The sequence below is a fragment of the Tasmannia lanceolata genome, unplaced genomic scaffold (assembly GCF_043159265.1).
Source record: "Tasmannia lanceolata isolate RefF3 unplaced genomic scaffold, GAP_Taslan_0.1 ptg000013l, whole genome shotgun sequence".
Taxonomy (NCBI): Eukaryota; Viridiplantae; Streptophyta; class Magnoliopsida; order Canellales; family Winteraceae; genus Tasmannia; species Tasmannia lanceolata.
The window spans coordinates 10,661,701-10,684,793 of NW_027518690.1; the positions used below are offsets into that span (position 1 = coordinate 10,661,701).

The 23,093-nt window shown below is 37.0% G+C and overlaps 1 protein-coding gene across 9 annotated transcripts in view; it reads left to right on the forward strand.

Moving 5' to 3' along the window:
* The window catches only part of LOC143889756 (uncharacterized), a 71,340-nt gene that overhangs the window by 24,304 nt on the left and 23,943 nt on the right, over nucleotides 1-23,093 (forward strand). For 8 of the 9 annotated variants that reach the window (XR_013254926.1, XR_013254927.1, XR_013254925.1 and 5 more), the window contains 7 exons: nucleotides 712-768; nucleotides 5,671-5,715; nucleotides 7,707-7,797; nucleotides 14,167-14,249; nucleotides 15,548-15,622; nucleotides 15,715-15,805; nucleotides 17,583-17,655. Coding sequence is in view for 4 of the 9 variants with exons in the window: in XM_077394087.1 (XP_077250202.1) it covers nucleotides 712-768; nucleotides 5,671-5,715; nucleotides 7,707-7,797; nucleotides 14,167-14,249; nucleotides 15,548-15,622; nucleotides 15,715-15,805; nucleotides 17,583-17,655 (515 nt within the window). In the remaining 5 variants the exon portion in view is untranslated. The remainder of the gene's footprint in view (nucleotides 1-711; nucleotides 769-5,670; nucleotides 5,716-7,706; nucleotides 7,798-14,166; nucleotides 14,250-15,547; nucleotides 15,623-15,714; nucleotides 15,806-17,582; nucleotides 17,656-23,093) is intronic. The other variant, XM_077394090.1, reaches the window with a different exon arrangement.

The window sequence follows — 23,093 nt, forward strand, 5'->3', positions numbered from 1 at the left end:
CTGCAGTTTCATCTGCCTCAATACACAGGGCACAGTGATCACCAATGATCATCTTCCTTTTCCGGAGAAAATCAACCGTTGGCTCCTTTCCCTTAGAGCCGCCCACCCAAAAGTGCATACTCGAGGGGGAGCTTGGATTGACCACACTCTAGCAACGTTGGATGGTGCTAGGCAAACCACTAGGTTGAAGTAGAAGGACTTAATTGAGAAGTCTCCAGATGAAATGTTGCTTTCTAGATAACAAAAAGTTCTCGATTTTGACACCCTTGAGCGACAGCTCATGATTTTCTGTAGGGTGCACATATTTGCTACTTTCATGCTGTACTTAAGTGTCCTTCCATTGTATGAATATATTTTCTTGTTCATTTGTTTTCATTTTGACTCAATTGTGTGTAGTTTGACCTGATGCCGTCTCTAAGATTCTATTCACAGAAATAGAAATATATGCTGCTTTTCCAGTATAAGGGCGTCCTAGTGCACGAGGCTTCTGCCATTGCGGGGTCTGGGGAGGGCTAGATGTACGCAGCCTTACCCCTGCTTTGCAGAGAGGCTGTTTCCGTGACTCGAACCCGTGACCACCATGCTGCTTCTCCAGTATATGGATATTTAATAATTTGGCACTTGACCTATATTCTGATAATTATATTTTTATGTTCTTGTTCATTTTTTACTTTACGTTCTGATGTCTTGCTTAAATTGATGATGCTGTAGTTGGACCGACAATTCCATTTAGCGAAAGCAGTCAACATGATATCTGTTTTTTCACAGGTTTGTAATGAATAATTATCTATGTTTTGTTTTTATGGGAATTTAATCAATTGTTGCATCAATTGCGTAAAGTTGTCTTTTTTTCTTTTTTCAAAAACACACAAAGACATGTGATATATGTATATATTTATACTCATGTTTGGTTAAGGGACAGAATACAATTAATAAGTTGTGGTGGGAATTAGCAAGGGTATTTTCATAATGATATGAGGGTGTTTGGTCAAAAGGCGAACAATAAAGGGTCTTACTTCATCAAGGTGAGAGAGGTAGCTGTTCTCAATATATGTGCATACTAGTGGGACACCCGTGCGATGCACGGGGCGACATAAAAGTTATGTTTTTGATTTTGTTTATTTAAAAAGGAGGAGATACTTTGAAAACGCAATCCCGTTTTCAAAGTGTTTTCCGGAACTTCTAGTTGCTATTAAATCTAAATTTTAGTAGGGAATGGTGTCTTAATGTTTAGGTATTTACTGTGGTATTATGGAAAACTGTGGTATTATGGAAATACGGGGAGATAATTTAAGGAGAGATTATAGGGAGAGATAGGACCAAGGGAGAGATTTTAGGAACCAAGAAATAATTTAAGTTTCCTATTTAAGATTAATTGCAAAATTAAAGCAATAATGAAAATGGAAACAACTAAATTTAAGTAGCTTGCTTGGGGAATTTGCCAGGTAGGATTAGATGGAATTTTTAAGAAGCAAAGTTGAACTTTTAGGAAGCCAATGGCCGTCCACATCTTGTCCACGTCATCAAACCGTCTTATTGCTATTTTATAAAGTTAGATTAGATTTCTATTAAGAGAAAAGGAAATGGGGAATAGAATGGGTGACATGTAGCTCAACCACGTAATGCACAGGACGACAGCAAAAAAATAAGAAATTGATTGTAAAAGTCGTGATTTAAGGCGAAAAAAAAAAGCCGAGGAAATAAAGGTGAAAAAAAAACTTGAACTAATTCTATATTGTAATCAGTAATTCATTACAATGGATGGCATAATATGGAATAGGCATAAAAATACATGAAGAACATGGTAATAGTGATAGCCAAAATCGTAACCACATTGCTAATGAATCAATGCTGGGATTAAAAGATGCTCTGTGCATGGAATTAGACACTGATTGCAGGAATGCCATAAATCGATGGTGACTGATGGCTTAAAGTAGTAAGCTATGTTATTTGGGCTGTTTCTTATGGTGAGAAACTGGAAATAAAACTTTCTCCTCCATTCACTGTTTGATGTTTGGGCATTCTATGGAAACGGGAATGTGGATTCCTTTCAATCCAATTTCCTGAAATCCAATCAGGACATAAAGAAATAATTACATAAACTGAATTGTAAGGTTAGAAATCAAGGTTAACATCAATGATTCCAAAGTGAAAGTGCATTAAAAAATAGACAACATGTGATGCTTAACATGAAAATGTAACCCCGAAATGTATGATCAATTAAGGCATGAATTCTATGTGAAAAAGATGGAATTGAAATGCTGAATTTTGAGCATAATTTCATTGTCAATTATTGCCCTGTTTTTTTTGTACGCTTACTGAGATAAAAATGCAGGAAACTGATTCTTAAAATCAACAAATAGGGGGAAAACAGTCGTATCCTCAGAGGAATATCATTGTAAAGTGAAGAAGAAATGCAAGACATAATACCCAAATTCTCAAATAAGATAAGATTCCAAGCTATCTTCTTCCCGAAATTTTGTGTACACTATCTATACTGTATTAATGCAAGAAACTAAGGAAGGTGTTAACTGGATGAGACAATTCAGACACCGCCACAGGGTTTATTAATTTAGAGATGGCACCATATAAGCATCAATAAAAGAAACTAAGGTGATGAGTCAAAGAACATCACATCTAATGGCGAGGAAGAAAGGATGCAAAAAACAAAAAACCTTATCTTCACAGGGAGTAAGTATGGAATACACGATTTTAAGCAGATTTTTAGGGAAATTATGGAATATACGATTTTAAGCAGATTTTGAGGGAATTTCCGTTTTGGAGTTGAAAAGATATTTACGTTTTATTTATGCTGTCAGGTCTGATTGACCTCTAGGTGGGGTTAATGTTATTATATGGAAAATTAAAGCAGTGACAAAAATTTTTAATTAACTGTACAAAACACAAACTGGTGTTCTTATAACACGTGTTCATTCTATCCTCAAAAACCATATCTATCAGCATAATAAAAAACAAAAGAGAAAAACAATCTCTTCATTTTATCTATACATGGTGCAATTGCATCACATATTTGGGGGTTAGGGAAGGAACCTGTGCTATGCACAAGAAAGGAAAAGGAGAGAGATGAGAGATAATGACTGAATAAAAGGGATGGAGATAGTGCTGTCAAAATTGTAGCTGCAGAGATAAAGAAGAAAAGGAAAAAAAATTACTAACCTTAGAAAGATCGACCTCTTTGCTCTTAGTAGCCAAATCTGCAAGCTTGTGTTCCCTTGGAAAAAGAAGTACGAAAGGGAAGGAAAACCCTACACCATAGAGAGAGAGAGAGAGAGAGAGAGAGAGAGAGAGAGAGAGAGAGAGAGAGAGAGAGAGAGCTATGGGGGGATGTATGGAAATCTATAGGGTAGAAGAGGAAAACGTTAAGAATAGTAATGACGTTAAGAATAGTAATGATGGAATTCGTGTGGAGTGAGAATAGAGAGAGTTGCCAAAATTAAACGTTTTGTAAAGAGAGAGAGAGATTTTAGGACGGTTTATGCGTTTTAATAGGGAGAAAATATCATGTGTAGAGATTCTGAGAGATAAGTTTTTGTTATACACTTTGGTTTTTTAGGAGGATGCCACTTTGGATTGAAGGCTGGATCGGGGGAGCTGTCTACGTGGGTGTGAACAGTGACCCCCCATCCTGCTATTTTATAATAGATATGTAGTTCTTTTATGAGTTTGCTAATTGGAGACAATCTTTTGCAGCTACTATACTAGTAAAAATACTTGCTATAAAACTGATGTTGGTATTAGTTGGAGTATTAATCCGGGTAAGATGTTGCAACCCTAATAGTCCTGAATTTAAGGAAGTGAAGTGGTTGATTAGGAGGGAAGAAGAAGAAGAAAGTAGAACACAATAACACAACTAAGAGAAGGAGAAGGAAAAGGGATCTATGCTCAACCAAATTGATATATTATCAATAATATAAGTATGTCCAAACCGTCTCAAAAAAATAATAATATATATATAAGTATGTCCAAAATCCCCAACTCCATCTCATACAACACATTTTATGCGACTCATTGCATAGGACTCTCCCCACAACATTAATTACTACAATTTTCAACAACACAACTTACTAGACATACAACTTGACTTAATGAAACACAACTTACTAAACTTAATGAAATACAACTTACTAGGACTAATAAATAAGGTAGTTGTAGAAAAAGTCTTCCAAGCATTCATTTCAATGCAACCTTTGGTAATCCACGCAGGTCACCTTGGCATGACATGACTGCCAAGTGGGCACTGCGTCAGGAAATCACCAGCAGCCAAATAAAGAGCTCATTAATATTTTACTCTCGAGGGTCACTTGGATTTTCCTCATGAAAACACTATTATGTTTTCACCCATATCATTTGGCTTGTGGAGGCAATTATATAATCGATCGCCCTATTTGATAAAGATATTGTGAGTCAACACTGTTGTACACGTCATGTAATGACACATTAGGTAAACTGTGAAACTAAAGAGGCCAAAGCATGTGCTTTCATCATTCCTTTTTCTTTATGTGTCTGTTTGCTGGTGCTTGTGTTAACAAATTACATCTCTAATTAGTGGTTAGAAATTCTGGATCAGTCACTCAGGTGATTAGTTCCAAGTTTATTCAGTGAAGTGATAGTGATTTCCTTGCAATGATTTGGACATGCTTATAGAGACTTATTTATTCTATGAAATTACACAAACCATCATTTTTAATACTATTACTTTTATTGGTTGTTATTTGGGATAAGGAAAGGAAGAAGCAGAAGAGTGAGGGAGAAGATGAAAGTCTCCACTTAAGGGAGCTCACATGTAATATGATGTATATATAGAGCCCAAACTAGGGTTACATGTGTAAAGACAACAATACTCTTCAACACTACACGCAAAGACGAAAATACCCTTCAACACTCCCACTCGAAGGCAAACCCAACCCAAGTAAGATACTGATCGAGGCTCAACATTACATCATTGCAATTGTGCACCTTCGAGTCTATCCACCTCCATAGCAATACCCAACACTTCACTCTAACTCAAATGGACCCTTAAATCACACTCTTCAAAGAATCCAAGTCTCAATTTATTAGCTTGTTGTGTAAAATCTTTGCAAGAAACGAGTGCCGTTTGCAAATTCCAGTACATACAATACGGTAGGATTAAGTATTGCCAAGCTTCAAAACCTTCTATCAGATCTATTCTCAGCTCTTGCAAACATCTCCCTAAGCACTTCCTTAGAAATCATGAAAAGTAACAGTAATAGAGGATTGTCTTACCTCAGCCCCTCTTGATCTTGAAAAGAAGCCATTTGGAAACCCATACACCAAAGTGTGAAACTAGTGAAAGATAACAATCCACTTCATTTGTCCCCAAAGTCCATCCACTCTAAACATGCTAAAAAGGTCAAATTCAGCACTATCATAAACTTTTATCCATTTCAAATTTTGACCATCAAGATTTATTGTTTTCTAATAAGGTTTTGTCCAATATACATGAAAATCCTAGCATGCTTCACTAATATGATGTGTAGTTTTAATGGAAGGCTATTCATTCAATTAACCATGTTTGCAATCTTGACTTTGAGTTAATATAGTGACGCATTTTTGCAATTAAGAAAAGTTCAAGATACATGTTATTGGCTCTTTTCTTTTCTTTTCATTCTGTATGTCCTGGTCATGCAGGGATTGCTAATCATGTCTAGAACTTTCCTTGGTCTCATTAATCTGGTATGTTCTTGCCCCATACAATTACCTTCTCATTGGATCTTTACTACCCTTACTGAGTATGCAGAAAGTTTGTTGTAGGATAGTTCATCGAAAATTGCTTCAGGAACATTGTCTCTATTTGATTCATTTAATTGGTAAACAATCTTACTAGTTTTTGTTACATTTTTTTGTATAAAGTGGCTTTATACTGTTTGAGAAACTTTTCTTCAAAAGCATTCATCATTTTGACATTAGTTGACAATGGATAATTTCGTACAACTCTTTGGTTAGGAAACATTTTTTTGGCTTGGGATGGATGTCCAATTCTTAGATGTTTGTACTAATGATGGAATATTGGAAGTAAATAGTAAAAAACTAAGACTTACATTAAGTCAACGTACCAACCTAGGTTTGATAAACCATTGTGCAACTTCTCTCTCTCTCTCTCTCTCTCTCTCTATATATATATATATATATATATATATATATATATATAGTTGATATTGCTATGCACAGACAGCTAGGTAGGGAAATCAATGTTTTAAATGTCGGTTACCACGAAAATGGAAACATGTTGGTTTAAATCATAGATTTTGTTGAAAATCCTATAAATTCTCGAAATTCTATTTTAATTCATCCAAATGATAGAAATTTGAGACCATTCAAAAAAACAATAGAAATTTGAGACCATTCAAAAAAATGATGGAAATTTGAGATAAAAAGTCAGGAAATGCTATAATAAGGACAGATACACGCTTAGAAACCATTACATAAGCAAGACAATCATCCATAATAGTTTTACTAGATCAAACACCTAGTGACATGCATTATCGCTCATCTCTGGAACAATTATATCCATTCTAAACTGAAAATGTAAACACCAACATATACATATGCTTCAAATAAATGCAAAATTTAGGAGAAACCGATTCCATTCACTGATTTCATAAAAAAGCACATTATGATGGAGTATTAATAAAAATAAATAAAATAATGAGTTTTTAAAATAAAAAATCCAGCTCCTTTAATCAGTAGATCGGGCAGGATTATATAACTCACATATAAACAAATTAGATGCTAATAGGCATATATGAAGTTTTTTTTTTCTGAGATACAATTTTTTCTTATTTTTATGCCTTTTCTATAAAAAAATGAATAAATATTTAATTCAAAATGAAAAACCCTTACCCCGTCAATTGGTAAATCAGGCAAGAAGAGCTCACATATAAAAATTTTTTGAAGCTAACATGCATATATGATTGATTTCTATTGAAAAAAAATTAGAAACTAACGTGCATATATGATTGATTTTTATTGAAAATATACCTTTTTTTTTAATTTTTGAAAATATGATTGATTTTTGGCTAGTTATGAGTTAATCTTAGAATTTGAATGTAATATAAAAAAAAAGCTTAGAATTTGAATGGTTTTGTTTGATTCTTTAATGAATGCTTCTATTTAACTGTTTAACAATGTTTCAAGAAGTTAGAATTTGACTCTAAAGAATCAGCATCTGCGAGCATTAACCATAAGCGTATTTCGTTTGATGTCATTGTGTTAAATTGATGTTTAGAGTTACAATTGTAGATTAATTTGTTGCAAGTGTTCAAAATATAAATATATTTAAAAATAAAATTGTAGATTTCCAGGCTTTTGGGCAAAGGTTGGGCTAGTCTAAGCTGAGGTTTGGTAAAATAAAATCCCAACCTGGCCCAATTTTTAAATGAAAGGTCGGCTGAATGCCTAAAAACTGGCCCAACTTTCACGATTAAGGCATCAACTTGCCCAATCTAGTTCTTTGATGTTCCAGGGCCCTACTACTTGAAGTATGCACAACCCCTCTAACCACATTGTATATGTGGGATGCTGAATGGTCTGTGTTCTTCCATATCATTCCCCAGATCTTATGTACTATTTGTATTTTTTGACATTATTCATACGTCATACTCTTCTATGTACTTTTATCCATTTGTATCTTTAGATATTTTTAACTTTCATTTTCTATAATCCAGGACTTGAAGACTTGGCTAGAGGGAGAAATGCGAAAGGAGCTTTCTAAACAATTCAGAAATAAGTTAAAATCTTTTTTCTTGTCATCCAACGGTATGTGGCATGTGCAATTTTTTCTGCAACTACAAGAGAAAATATATTGTAACATGTTTATAATTTCTAAACTTTTATCTTGATGATTTAATCCAACAAGATGGTGTTGGATGATCCTATAAAATATTCCAAAATCACATCACACAAATTCCTAACCTATTAGAGGAAAATATTATATAAAATTCTATAATGTATGGCACCATATTTTGTTATTTGCGACGGAAACCGTACAGAGAGCTGGCATGTGAAGCCAAAGAATCTCTACTATTGTTTCTATGGAGTGCATCATCTTGGAGGGTAACTCATCTTGCTGACAGTCTCTTTGAAATTTTCTTTTCTTTAACTGGTTCTTCATCTCTTCCCAAAGGGTAATTGGTGGCTGCCCTAACGTTTGCCACAATACCTTTGTATGCCCGGCCAAATTCATCCTAGCAACCATGATCCTCCAGTCGTTCGTCATATCATACCAATCAAAATATTCTTCTATCGCATCTAACCTGTCAACATGTTCTTGTGCATCATTATTTCTATTAAACTCCGGCACTTCCATGCTGCTACTTGTGGTATGTCTCATACAAATTATTAACTTACCAACTTCTCTAAAAGCTTGCTGTTGGAGAAAGGCGTTATTTATCTTTTATACTTTTAACACTCCCACGCACGTGTGGCCCACTTGGCAAACACGTGGCACATGTAGTCCCACTTTGGGCCGACCATCGCATGTGGATTTTTGTTATCCGGGAGGTTTGAACTCGAGACCTTTGGCTCTGATACCATGTTAACATACCAACTTCTCTAAAAGATTAAGCTGTTGGAGAAAGGCGTTATTTATCTTTTATACTTTAACACAAACCACAGTCTCAGATCTGTTTTGTTTCCATAGCTTACTGTTCATGAGAAGACAACTATCATATGAGACATCCTAACCTCATTGCTTAGCTCAGCAATGCACCTTTTCTTTAATATTCTAAGTAGCCATATGAAACGAAGCTCTAATACCAAATTGATGCAGGACCAAAAGGGAAGATGACTAAATATTGTAGCTCTGATATCATTTGACTCAGCAACGTACCAAGATCATGCAATTCGGACAATTTGAGGAAATTATGGGCCATTTACAGGGTTAGTTTATGTTTATGACGAGATTTTTTATTTTAGAGTTGTCTTATTTTAATTGTGGGGATATTTAGGTCAATTGTTATAACTTAAGTCACTTGTGTTATAACATATCCCATTGATTTATGGAGGGGGGCCACTTTTTCCCTTAAAGTTCATTTAAAAGGACCTAAGGGGACGAAAATATCAAGTTTTAGAGAAATTGTGAGCAAACCTTGGACGCCCAAGTTAGGATTCCTTTCCTCTTCTTCCCCTTCTTTCTTCTCTTTTACTCCTCCTCCTTTCTTTCATCTACTTTCCGTCTCTCCTTCCCCATCTCTCCTTCTCTCCCTCGATCCCTCTTCTCTCGTGCTACCTCCTTGACTCCTCTTCCATCTTGGATTTCCTCCTCTCCCTAGCTATTGTTCCTTATTCCTTTCGGATTCCCTCTCTTTTCTTTCTCCTCATCTTTATGTTTCTTTCCCCAAATCAGTCCCTTTTACTGGTTTGTTGCATCAGAGGCAACAGTTTCCTACCATCTCCTTTTCTATCCCTCCTTCTCACATATTTTTCTCTTCTCTAATCCTTATTCTGCCGCCCTCTTCCTCCCATCTTGTTTTCCCTGCAGTTCTAGGACTGTATGGTAATCTTTTAGGGGATGTTCATCACAGCCAAGGATTGAAATTTCGGTTTTGGTTTCATTTTGGCCTCAGCCGGAAATGAAATTATGGTGGAAATCTCGGTGAAAATCTTATAATTTCGGCTGAAAATTATAAATTTTGGTTTCGTTTTTAAAATTTAAAACCATGATCACAACAGTCCACCTTCCTTCGTCTCTGTTAAAGTATGAATGATTAAATAACACCACCTCTAACGGCTTAAACTTTTGGAGTAATTGGTAGTTTCACATGGTATCGGAGCAATTGCCCTGAGTTCAAAACTCCTTGATTTTTAAAAATCCACATGTAATGGTCAACCCCAAAAAAGAGGGGTCACATGTGCCACGTGTAGGCCAACCCTAAAAAGAGGGGTCACACGTGAGGGGGACAGTGTTAAAGTCTGTGTTGCATGGATTCTTTGCCCCCCTATGCTGAATCCGTGTCGACACGTCTCCACATGCAAATCGGACATGGATTCGCGTGGGACACACCCGGATTCTTGTTGTTGCCATGTCCCACACGAATCCTCTTTTTTCAGGCGAATCCGACACATCATTGTCTGTTTTAAAATGCGAATCCTGTATATTTTCCCCTTTAAACGTGTTTTCTTCTTAGCTTTTTTTATTTAAAAGCACAACCATTACTTTTTTAATAAAACCCTAACGAATTGGCCCTCCACCCTTGAACATCGACCCCCCTCCCACCTCTCTCTTCGGCTCTCTTAATAAAAACTCTTAACGCCTCGAACCTCACCCTCAAAATTTTCATGAATATTCATTCATATATATATTTAAAATTTTTAATTTTTTCAATATTATTTTATTTCATAAAAATTGCCGAATCAACGAATCCTATTTTTTGATGTTTGCCGAATCCAGCACCTCGAATCCGTGTCGGATCCCGACACGCGAATCTGAATCCATGCAGCACAGGTTAAAGTATGAATGATTAAATAACACCATCTCTAACAGCTTAAGCTTTTGCAGTAATTGGTAGTTTCATAGTTTCCTAGTCCCTCCTTGTTGCTACGCTGTCCTAACATCATTCCTTGCTATCCGAGGCTGTACACAAGCATATTTCTATCATATTTCCACTTCTTGGGTCGATCTATTGGTGATGGTTGCTGCTTCCTTTGGTTGATCGGGCTTCTCCACCATACATCTTGGGCCTCCTACAGTTAGGATCCGAGGGCGACGCACATTCTTACCAGTGTGATCTGACCATTGTTATTTCCGTCCCTACTTGTCCCTGTTTGCCTCACCATTACTCCTAGCCAAACACTCCTTGCACTTATTTTGTCTATGAGATCGCTTGAGCCTTATAGGTGGTTAATTGGGCCCTATTTCCCTTATTTGTTTTATTTTCAAATTGTATTCAGACCAGCTACTTCTTTCTGCCATAGTTATATTATTGCTTCTTTTGGTGTGGATTATTGGTGTGATGCATGTTTGGGCAGATTCTTAGACCTTTGGTGAAATCTTCACAACGGCTAAACTAAGGCAAACCCCCTAAACACACATCAACTGAATATATGAAAACTGATATGGAATTGGGACTGTTCATGCTATTTTAATATTGAGGATCAATACATTTAGCACTTGCAGTTCTCCATAATCATTTGCGAACCTCTGGCTTTGCACCAAGTAGCCATTTGAAACTAAGCTCAGATACCCAATTGATTGAGGACCAAAAGGGAAGACGACTAAATATCACTTGATGTAGGATGGGTTTGGGGAGACAACTATGTATGGTTATTTTATCACAGCAGGGTAATTAGGGCTAATGGGTAAATAGATTTGGGTATGTTAGGATGGGTTTTAGGGTAAGGAAATAGGGAGCAGTCCAAGAGAGGAGTATGGGTAGATTGGACAATTGATAGGATGGGTAGAGGAACTGTTATTATATATCTTGGACTGTCAAACAAATCTGGATGTTTGAGCAGTTTGAGACTGTTTTTATTTACAGATCTGAACAGTTTGAAAAATTCAGGACTGAAGGGATTGGCTAGGGGGTTTAAAGACAGGTTTATGACTGATCTGGGACTTTCAGGTGCAAGAGAATTTTTGCAGTTTATGACAGGTATGAAAACTCATGAGTGCCGGGTTTTTTTTTATCATGGATTAGGGATGGATTCGTGGTTAACGGTTGATTGAAAATCTCAGGTTTAGGGACTAGTTTTGGAGGTCAATAAGAACAGGTTGGGAAGTCAATAATATACGGCTGGACTGTTGGCGCAGGGTTTTAGAACTGTTCTTGATGAGAGCAGTTCAAGAAATTGGTAAAGGGTTTATGTTTCTTGAAAAAAATATGAAAGCATGTGCTTTGATTGGTGGGGGTGAAGGTTTGAGATGTTGGCTAAGAGTAGATGTTGCCCGCGTGCATGTGTATGATGGTGGTGGTGGTGGGGAGCGGGGGGTGTATTCGGGACTGTTTCGGTATCTACGGCTACCATTTGGCATAAGGAAAAACAATTGTGGAATGGTAGGGGAAAGATGGAAGGTGATTAAAATGGTTGGATGACAAAATTCTGAGCACCTAACAATGAGTGAAGTGCAGAAAATTCAAGAACTGGAACAGAAATAAAGACCGAGTTAAGTGAATCCCCACAAAACTGTGGCTGGGAGCTCATAGAAGTCTCCTTTTACTTCAACTCTGGAACAGAAAAACCTATCCTATGATGCCACTTGGACAAAGACTAAAACATGGACTCTAAACTGACTAAAACATGGACTTTAAAAACTAACAAGGACTCTTAAAAGACACCTCCAAATAACTAGAACTCTAAACCCAATTTTTCGAGGTATAGGTGTGCCCTCACAGTTCATGCACACGAGTAAAGTGAATTAAACGTGGGCTCTCTTTATCACTTGCGTCGAGTGAATTAGAAGGTGAAGTTCTTAAATACCTTCAAATGACTTCAAAACTCGTCTCACTTAAAATTTGTGTAACACATGTGTAGGGCCTACTTAAAACACCCTTAAACTTAACTGACTTCGTGCTATAGGTGAGCCCTCACGGTTCTTCTCAATCCTCGTTCTAAACAGAGTAAAAACTCCATAGGCATAACCCGAATCAAACATAACATTGCATAATTTTTTTTTAATAAAGTTAGCACTTACACAAAATTGGACTCCTAATTCAAGAAACAAGCAAGAATGTAAAGAAAAATAAAATTAAAATGTACCAAAAATAATTTTTGTAGTTTCTGTTATGCTCAAATGAAAACTATAGTAAAAACATGCTAAACATAATTTTCGTAGTTTCTATTATGCACTTTCCTTTGATCAATGCCTGGAGTTGCATTTGTGGTTAATGATTTGATACAAGAAGTAGGAGGAGAAATGAGAAGTGAAGAGAGGAGTGAAACATGAATGAATGGAGGGGAAAAATTAGAAAGGTATTAACGCTCTAATCTCAGTTTATTTTAATGTGTAGAAGGATAGGGAGAAAAAGAATTACATATGCATCTCTAGTGAGGAATATAAACATCATATACAATGAGTACACTTAAGAATTACACTAATAATACTCAGCATTTCCCTTAAGTTGGTGCGAAGATATTACACGTGCCCAACTTGCGTAGGATAGAATGAAAAATCGAGCTAGAGACACCTTTTGTCAATGCTGTGGGCAGATGTCTTGCATTCTGGCATTATACAATAGCCTCTAATGTGCGTGGCACACATGCCGAGGTCTCAGGGACGGCACCCTGAGAGGAAAATTTAATTTTCAATTTTGCGATAAAGGGTATTTCGGTAATTTTCTCTGTGTAGTGGTATTGATATATAAATCACATATTAGGGTTACAAGCTGTGAGGTTTTCTTTGCATTTTCTTGGTTGAGATGAAAGAGTTTGTAACCCTAAACCAAAATTGTGAAACTCTTCTCCTGTGGGCGTAGGCACACTGCCGAACCACATGAATTCTGTGTTCTTTTTTTTTTTGTGTGTGTGATTGTGTTTTTTGCATCTCTTCTTGTTGGTTGCTGCTCATTGTGTTTGATCCTTATTTGAGAAGGTTTTTCTCGGTTTTTCTATAGTTTGTGCCACTTCTTGGAGAAAATGTTTCTAAAAGAAAGTGTAATGCTAGAAAAGAATGAATTTTCTTTCAGTGCTTACGTTTTCTATCAAGGTTAATGATTTTACCAAGGAGGGACACTTAGTCCTTGACATGGTGACAATTTATGGTTTGTTGGTCGACAATCGACACATTAGTGGGATAATTTGGACCTATACAATACAAAGGGTGTTCCCCATATCATGTTGAGATCTCATCACTCTGACTGACCAAAACGATGGAGGCAAATCTCCCATGGAGTACCTGGTTTTCCCCAATGAAAGTGTTGTATCTTTTGTAATGTTTATTTTCATGGGAGCTAGTATATCCACCTTTTTTTTTGGTAGTATCCACTCATTTTTAGTTTATCCAAACTAGTGTTAATAAAGAGATGGGTGGACTTACTAAAATTTTGTGGCGATATGAAACTTAATTCTCATTTGAATGATTTTAGATATTAGGAAATATTAAACCTGGTTTACACATGTGGAAGGAATAATGGTTTTAATGTTTTAAACTTGTCGTCATTTGGTTCTGAAGGATATTGTGACCTTCCACAGTTGGATTGGAAGAGCTGGAACTGAATGTGCAGTCATTGAAGACATATATTCTTTCACAGTTGCACTTAATAGAGTGCTTTGAGGTGATAATTTATTTCTGCCTGTAATTTACTTTTGTACTTTCGTGCATACAATTTTCCAAAATTGCATTAACAATACGCAACGATTTATTGGAAACTTGTTGATATTTTGGCTGTTTTTTATTTCATGCCTTTGTGTACGTTAACTACCTTTCTTTTCATTCCCCTATGATTTGGCATTAGTTTTGGTCTACAGAGGTTTCCCAGTTCTATTCTACAGATGTTCAAAGTAGACACAATTGAGATGTAAAGATATTGAGTCGCTAATGTTTAAACTGTCAAAATATTTGATGTTTCCGAGTTCTCTTCTACCGATGTTCTATGTAGACACAATTGACATGCAAAAATATTGAGTTGTTAATATATAATTATAAACTATCAAAATATTTTCAATGCTTTCTTTTATTTATGAATATTTTATCCACATGATTAGGAGAAGTTCATCAGCCTTCATATTTCATTTTCTGTCTTTTTTCTTTTACTTTCACTTTCTGGACTCTTGTGCTGTAAGAAGCCAGATTCTGAACTGTTAGTTGACTGCTGATTCGTTTGATTCTTGTATGATTAGTTTCCTTTCCCTTTCTACAGACTGTTGTTCAGTCTTATCCCTGCCAAAATTGAGAGGTCTTATTCCAGTCTCTGCATTCTACCTACTTGCTTGTTATTCCAGTTTGTATAGTCTTGACTGGGTGTTTATTTTTTAGTTTAGCAACTTTAAATTGAGACATGTAGTGTATATATCAATATTTTCAGAAGTGTGTAAGCATATATTTCAATTAACAAATGGATCATTTCTTGCATTACCCTTTGGATTAAACTTTTTACAAAAGCATCATTAATATGCCTAAAAACTTGAGTGGGCAATATATGGTTGGAACAAAACCCATACTTTTTGCAATAAACGTATCATCTTGATGATTCCAGCCCACTTCTAAAATGAGATTTATAATGTGGAAGTGAAAACCAGTTTACATTAACAGCTGCTTTCCAGTCAGAGGTTGAATCTATTTTGTTTTTGTTGTTTTTTCAGCCCTTTTGCATTCATTTGTAATTACCTATTATTGGGATGGACTTCAGAAGAAGACTACTCAGAACGCTTTTTATGTTGATATGATCATTACGCCTATGCCTCCAGTAATACTTATTTTTTCAGGGATTTCACTTACTTTGTGCTTCAATGGGCCTATGAATCTGGTTCGGTAGACATATGTTCAAGTGTGCTAATGTGAATGTTCTGCAACCTTTTATAGGTTTCAATATCACTTGCCTTTATACTCAGGATCATGTTTTGCTATCTCCAGGATTTATTTCATATAAAAGGTCATCATCTTTGGGAAGAAGAGTTTACCCGTATTTTGAAGCATTGCGCTAAAGAGGTATGTCAGAAACTATGTTTTATCATAATTCTATCGCGAACCTGTATACTTGAAAAAGATTATCTTCGGAAAACTGTTGGGTTATTTGATAGGAACACGATAATTATGTAAGAAGAAGAAAGCAAGATTCAACAGTTTCACATGCACAACTGAATGACTTCTCGAAGCCGCAAACATTCTTGGGTAAGCATTTTGGTTCATTTTAACCAATCTTTATCATTCAAAAATAAAATAAAAAATTCAACCAATCTTTTCTGTATAGGCATGATAATCGCTATGCATAGTCCTGTTATTTTAAATCTTCGAGTCTGTTGAAATGGTTCAGAAGATGCTGATTGCTTATCTTCATAGAACCTGACCCTAACAAAATAATTTTTAGATAAAATGGTTCAGAAGACGCCGATTGCATATCTTATTCTAGCATGGTTCAGAAGATGCAGATTACGGACGTATGGGAACATATGCAAATAATATAATTTTTAGATAAAAATACAGGAAATGCTAGAATAAGCACAAATATAGACATTGAAACCATCACATAAGCAAGACATCCATCCATAATAGTTTAACAACATTGATGGATCACAAGTTCACTGGATTTATCAACTCACCCATGCCATAGGCACATACAAGAAGAAAGATCGCTCATGGGAGAATATTTTAGCTCTCTAGCGAGCATGGTTTTAAATGTGCACCAAAACTGACACAAACAACAAAAAATGTTTCCATTTCCATTCCCACCAAAACGGTTCTGAAATCGAAATGCATACTGAAACCAAAATCGTAAGTGCACAAGTGATTATATACTATATAATTATATTTATTTGGCTTGCATGTGAAATGTGGTGTATATAATTATATTTATCAGTATATATTAAAAGAGGAAAGTGTCTCTAGTCGGTCGACTAGAGAACCGTCTCTAGTTCGCCGACCAAAACCACAGTGGGCCCACATTGTTTGGATGATCCAAAGCATTCATTTGACAGGCCATGACATAGATAGGGTGTGCCCAAAAACTCAGCTCCATAGGATCGTCCTAACCCTTCGATTTGTGGAGGTTAAAAACAGACAGATTTGTGGTGTTGATATGTGTTCATTTTAACCTCCACAAATCAAAGGGTTAGGATGATCCCATTGAGATGATTTTTTCGGCACACCCTATCTATGTTAGCGCCCATCAAATGAATGCTTTGGATTATCCAAACAACGTGGGCCCACTATGTTTTTAAACTCCACCGTCCATTTTTAACCTCCACAAATCGAAGGGTTAGGATGATCCTATGGAGCTGATTTTTTGGGCACACCCTATCTATGTCATGGCCCATCAAATGAATGCTTTGGATCATCCAAACAATGTGCGCCTACTGTGTTTTTTGGTCGGCGGACTAGAGAAGGTTCTCTAGTCGACCGACTAGAGACACTTTTCTCATATTAAAATGTGGTACGTACTGAATTATGAAATACATATGAAATGTGGTATGTACGGAATCATTAGACATGCACGACAGGACATGTCACTTGGTATTCGATGTTATTATTATAAATTTTCAAGTAAAAAAATGTTGGATTCATTAAATTCTTTTATTATCTTTTTTTTTTTTATATTTTTGGGATTCTGTGTTAGAAAAAAATGAGAGACTACAATCTTAGGATATTTTCACGATTCTTTGTGGGAAATCATCATGTTTATTATAGCCATTGTTTTTATTTTTCTTATATAGGCCAAATCTTGTGAATTGTGTGGAATCGATAAACTTTTGTTAGAGTTCAGATAGCATGCATTTTTGGAATGATTCTGAATTTGTTCCTATCAAAGAACATGCATAGAATGTCATTAATGTACTCTATATTACTGTCATGGCATGATTTATTTCTTTGACACGACTATTTTATAGCTGATGGTTGAGGCCGGAATTTTCATACATTCCAACTTAATTGTTTTTTTGTTAAATATTTGCAGGACATTTACTACATCATATACTTCAATTGACAAATCCTTCTCGTTCAATGTATATTGAGCCTATGAGTGGTTGGTAATTTTCTTTGCATTTATGATACTAAAATCATTCAAAAAGTAGAATGTTCAAGTATCTCGTAACATACTTGGATATGATAATGATATGCGCTTAATTCATCCTATGCTACAAAAGTAACATTAAATGATAACAATTTTTATAAAATAATTATATCGTAGCGATATTTCCTAAATTACGCAAGTAATTAGCCAAAGATAAAGCAGAAATATGGATCAAATGTGAATGATATTAAAAACAAATATCCTACTTATATCCAACATAGACATTTTAAATGCTTTTCGTAACCATAAGTTGAGATTTTGGGGTGTGTTTGGTTGCACAAAAGCCAGGATGACTTCGGGATTTTGCTTGGCCTTTGGGTGCCACGTCAGCAAAACTCATTGTTTGGTTGCCAATATGGCATTGAAATCCTTGAAGACTATTAGGATGTCTCATGGTTAATCATTTCACGTCTGTTGATGTGTCACCCTTGTCCCCTCCATATGAAATCCAGGCCAAAAACCACAAAAAAGGTGAAATTTTTTTGCTTGGATTTCTTGGGAATGATGTTTTTTTTTCTCTCTTTCTCTCACTTCCTTCTCTCTATATATTGGTAATGACACTCCCTTCCACTATGAGGTTGACAACGAAACACTACTTACCGCTATTCTATGAGGTAAGTTCCAGGTGTATTCAATGCTTGTCTCCTCCTGTTGACTACTTACAGGAGTAATCTACGAGGTAAGTACCTACAACCAAATAGAGCAGTAATCTCATCGTAGATTACTTACAGCAGTAATCTACGAGGTAAATACCTGCAACCAAACAGAGCCCTTCTATGTACTTATTTAACATACACATTTTGGATGTTTGTCGTAAGTCGTAACCATACGTTGAGATTTGGGTTTACAACATTTGTGTACTCAATCCTCGTTGTATTGGTTCTATTGAATACCCATATAACTGCAAAACATTCGTTTGCACACTTTTTTTAGAAGTCTATTGGGCTATATGCTTGACATGCTAACTTTAGTTTCCATTTGGATCCCTAAATTAATCCTTCCATGGATGAATTGAATTCCCTGGAATTCAATTTCTCAGAACCAATTTTCCTGGAAATCATTTTTTCTATTTCGTAACATCCTTCTGTTTCTTGGAGCCTTAATTTTGTTGTATGGTTGACATTTCCGTGGAAAAAATCTCTATGAACATGTGGCGTAGGCTGTGATCGGTTGGGACATGGCACAATCTGTGGTTGCTTCATTTGAAGCAGGCCCATTGGATATGTGATGCAGGTAACGGTCGATTCCAGGATGGGATTGACCACGTTTCGCATTCTAATATTGTTTCTTTCAAAGTAAACCCATTGAAGTATGGAACATGTGCATAGCCCATGGTTTAGTTTCCACAGTGGGGTCAGCCACGTGGAGGCAACCTGTAGTCATTGTTTTTTACTGGTCATGGGACACTTGATGTAGCCTGTTGTCAGTTTCCCAATTGGACTGGCCACATGGCACAACCTACAGTTTCTTCTATTGGCGCAGACCACAGGACACGTGGGATCAACATGCAAATGAATTCATGATGGGGCCCATCATGTTTCACAACCCACGCTCATTGTCTTCTGCTGCGGGACCACTAAATATGTGCAGTTCAAGGTAGGGTCTTTGGTGGCTCTGGCAATGCAGCACACAACTGGTGATTGTTTCTTTTGGTGTGTGCCCACAAGACACATGGCACAACCTACAGTCTGTTCTGCAGCTAGACCAGCCACGTGGCATATTAGTCATTTTCTTTTGGCTCTGGCCCATGGGAGCTGTCAGTCCACAATGGGACCAACCGTAGCACAACCATGGTGGTTGTATTTTGGTACAGGCCTACATGCCAGTTGGCGCCAAGGTTTTAAATATTGGTTTTGGTTTCGATTTCAATTTTGGTCAACAAGGAAATGGCAGCATTTCAGTTTTGGCTGAAAATTTTGGTGGAAATCCTGTAAAATCATGGAAATATATGAAAAATGTATACGAATGATAAAATTTAAAGATGAAACTGTAGGAAATATGCTAGAATAAGAACAAATACACACTTAGAAACCATCCCATAAGCAAGACAATCATCCATAATGATTTAACAACATAGAACTTCTTTTAGACATGCGTTGTCGCTCATGTCTAAAATTTTGTACATACCATATTTCACATGTTATTCTATTTATGCATAATACACACCCCAACTTTCACATGCAATTCATATAAATATAATCACATAACACATACTGATATGGTATACTACTAGTACACTGCGTTATTTATATTTGTATTCATTTTGGTTTCGGTATGCATTTCAGTGGGGCGGGATCCAAAAATGTTTCAGTCGTTTCGTCTCGGTTTGGATAGAAATTTAAAACCATTAAAAAGGGTGGCCCAGTGCTCGAGGCTCCCGCCATTGTGGGCTATAGAAATTTAAAACCATGATTGGCGCAATTTTAGATTCTTAGATAATCTTAATTTCATTGAAAGAAATTCTATGGTTTAGGAAAGTGAGAATTCCAAACTTCCATGGAAAATGAGCTTCCCAGAAGACATGACCCTCATTTTCCATGTAATTAGTTTTCAAGAAAGAGTTCTCAGGATACAAATGACTAAAGGGACCTTTAGAGAGTCTCTGGAAAGAGACTCTAAATGGATTTTCTTCTTTCTCCCGAAGGAGAAAAGTCTTATTTTTTCTGGGGGAACCGCCGTCTTTGGGGGAAACCGCCGTCTTTATCATCTTTCTCCCTGAAGAGAAAGGTCTTCTCCCTTTAGGGAGTCTCTAAGAAGAGATCCTAAAGGGACCTTTAAAGAGTCTCTGGAAAGAGATTCTAAATGGATTTTCTTCTTTCTCCCGAAGGAGAAAGGTCTACTTTCTTCTGGGGAACCGCCGTCTTTATCATCTTTCTCTCGGAAGAGAAAAGTCTTCTTCCCTTTAGGGAGTCTCTGGAAAGAGATCCTAAAGGGACTTTTAGAGAGAGATTCTCTAAAGGGATTTTCCTCTTTCTCTCGAAGGAGAAAGGTCTTCTTCTTGGTCTCCTTTCTGGAACCTTTTTGGGAGAAGCCTGCAAAGAAAGAACGAAAAAAAAGGCACTGTTGGTCAGTAATCTTTTCTCACCTTTCCTTCTCCTCTTTCTTCTTTCCTTTGCGTAGCTTTTCTTTCGCCCAGATCCGATCCTTGCGTAGCTTTTCTCACCAGAATTGGATCAAGATCAGGATCCCTTTCCAAAGGATTTTCCCTCTTATTTATAGAGGTTCCTTGGGGTGGTTGGCAACTGCCACCTCACCCCTTATCTTTAATTTCACGATCTCCACTTTGAAGCCATTATAGGTGTCACCTCATCCCTTATCCGAGATTCCACGATCACAACTTCCCCTTTTGTGGGGAGTTACGTAACATCCCTTTTTGAAAGGTGGGTGACTTGCTTCTTCCTTTGCGAGGGTTACTTTATTCCCTAAAATTTAGGGATTTTTTCTTCCCTTAGTCGTAGGCTCCTTTTTTTGTTTCCATTTTATGAAACACTTTAACTTCATATTTATCCCTTTTTTTTTTACTCTAGGGAATAATGTGATGCGTAACCACCCCCTTTTTTCTCTATTCTTATTTTAGTAAGAGATTTTAGTATTATCCTATTTTTTATAAAAGTTCGACTCCAACACCCTGTAATCACTGTGACCGGATTTCTAGAACTCTTTCAATGGCATATGCTTAAAATCATAGCTTTGAGTGGTATATCGCCGCACTGTCCTTGATTATTTTCTGATATGGACACTGTTGGAGAAGAACCAAAATGAGAGAATAGAATGAGTTAGGGTCTCTCCCCTTCACTCAAGTATATATAAGATGGGAAAGAGGAAAAGACTACTATGCCCTTATGGCATACATACATAGAAACATACATAGATATCCAACACTCCCCCTCAAGCTGGAATGTATATATTACACATTCCTAGCTTGTTACAAATATCAATAAATTTAGCTTTGCTCAATGGTTTGGTGAAGGTGTCCGCTAGTTGGTCGGCCGATCGAGTGAAAATAGTACGTAAGACGCCCTGCTGGATCCTGTGTCGAATGAAGTGGCAGTCCACCTCAATATGCTTGGTGCGCTCATGAAATACACGATTGTTCGCAATATAGATAACCGCCTTGTTGTAACAATACAACTCTGCAGGAGAAGATTGAGGAAACCCAATCTCAGATAGTAGGGAACGTAGCCAAATGAGCTCACTACAAGTGTGAGACATAGCCCTGTATTCTGCTTCAGCACTCGACTTAGATACAACATTTTGTTTCTTTCTACGCCATGGCCCAATGTTTCCCCCCATCAAAGGTGCAATATCCAGTAGTGGATCGTCTGTCAGCCGGAGAGCCATCTCAATCAGCATCACAAAAGGCCTCTATCTTGATGTGACTGTGTTTATTGAAAAGTAGCCATTTCCCTGGAGCACTTTTCAAGTAACGAAGGATATGCACTACAGCTGCCCAGTGAGAGGTACGAGGGTCACTCATGAATTGGTTGACCACTCCTACAGTATGGGAAATATTAGGACGAGTGACAGTAAGATATATGAGCTTTCCAACAAGTCTCCTATATCTGCCAGGATCCTCTAATAAGTTTCCCTCTTCTGGAAGGAGCTTTTTATTTGGTTCCATGGGAGTACTAGCAGGTTTGATCCCCAAGGATCTAGTCTCATCCAGAAGGTCCAACACATATTTTCACTGAGATAGGAAAACATTTGTACCAGAGTACAAGACCTCAATCCCTAAGAAGTATCGAAGGCGATCAAAATCCTTCGTAGAGAACTGCTTTTGAAGAAAACTCTTCAATAGTTGAATGCCACAAGAGTCACTTCCTGTAATGATAATGTTCTACATAGACTATGAGAATGACATATCCAGCATCAGATTTGAGGCTAAAGACAGAGTGGTCCACCTCACATTGCTTCATACCATATCCTATGAGAGAATCACTGAACTTGCCAAACCAAGCACGAGGGGATTGTTTGAGGCCATATAGGGACTTGTGAAGACGGCAAACAGAGGTGGTCAACTCCTCCTGAGCAACATACCCTGGAGGTTGCTCCATATACACCTCCTCAACCTAAGTGCCATGGAGAAAAGCATTTTTGACAGCAAGCTGGTGAAGAGGCCACCCATAGTTGACTGCCAATGAGATAAGGACACGCACAGAGGGTATTTTGGCAACAGGGGAAAAGGTGTCAGTGTAATCAATCTCATAAGTCTGAGTGTATCCTTTAGCAACCAAGCGCGCTTTGAGGCGCTCAACTGTGCCGTCAGGAAGGTATTTGGTGGCATAGATCCATCGGCATCTAACTGGGTGAATTCTAGGAGGAGGGGGAACAAGAGCCCAAGTCTGATTTGCCTGAAGGGCGCTCATCTCATCGTCCATAGCAGCCCACCAGCCA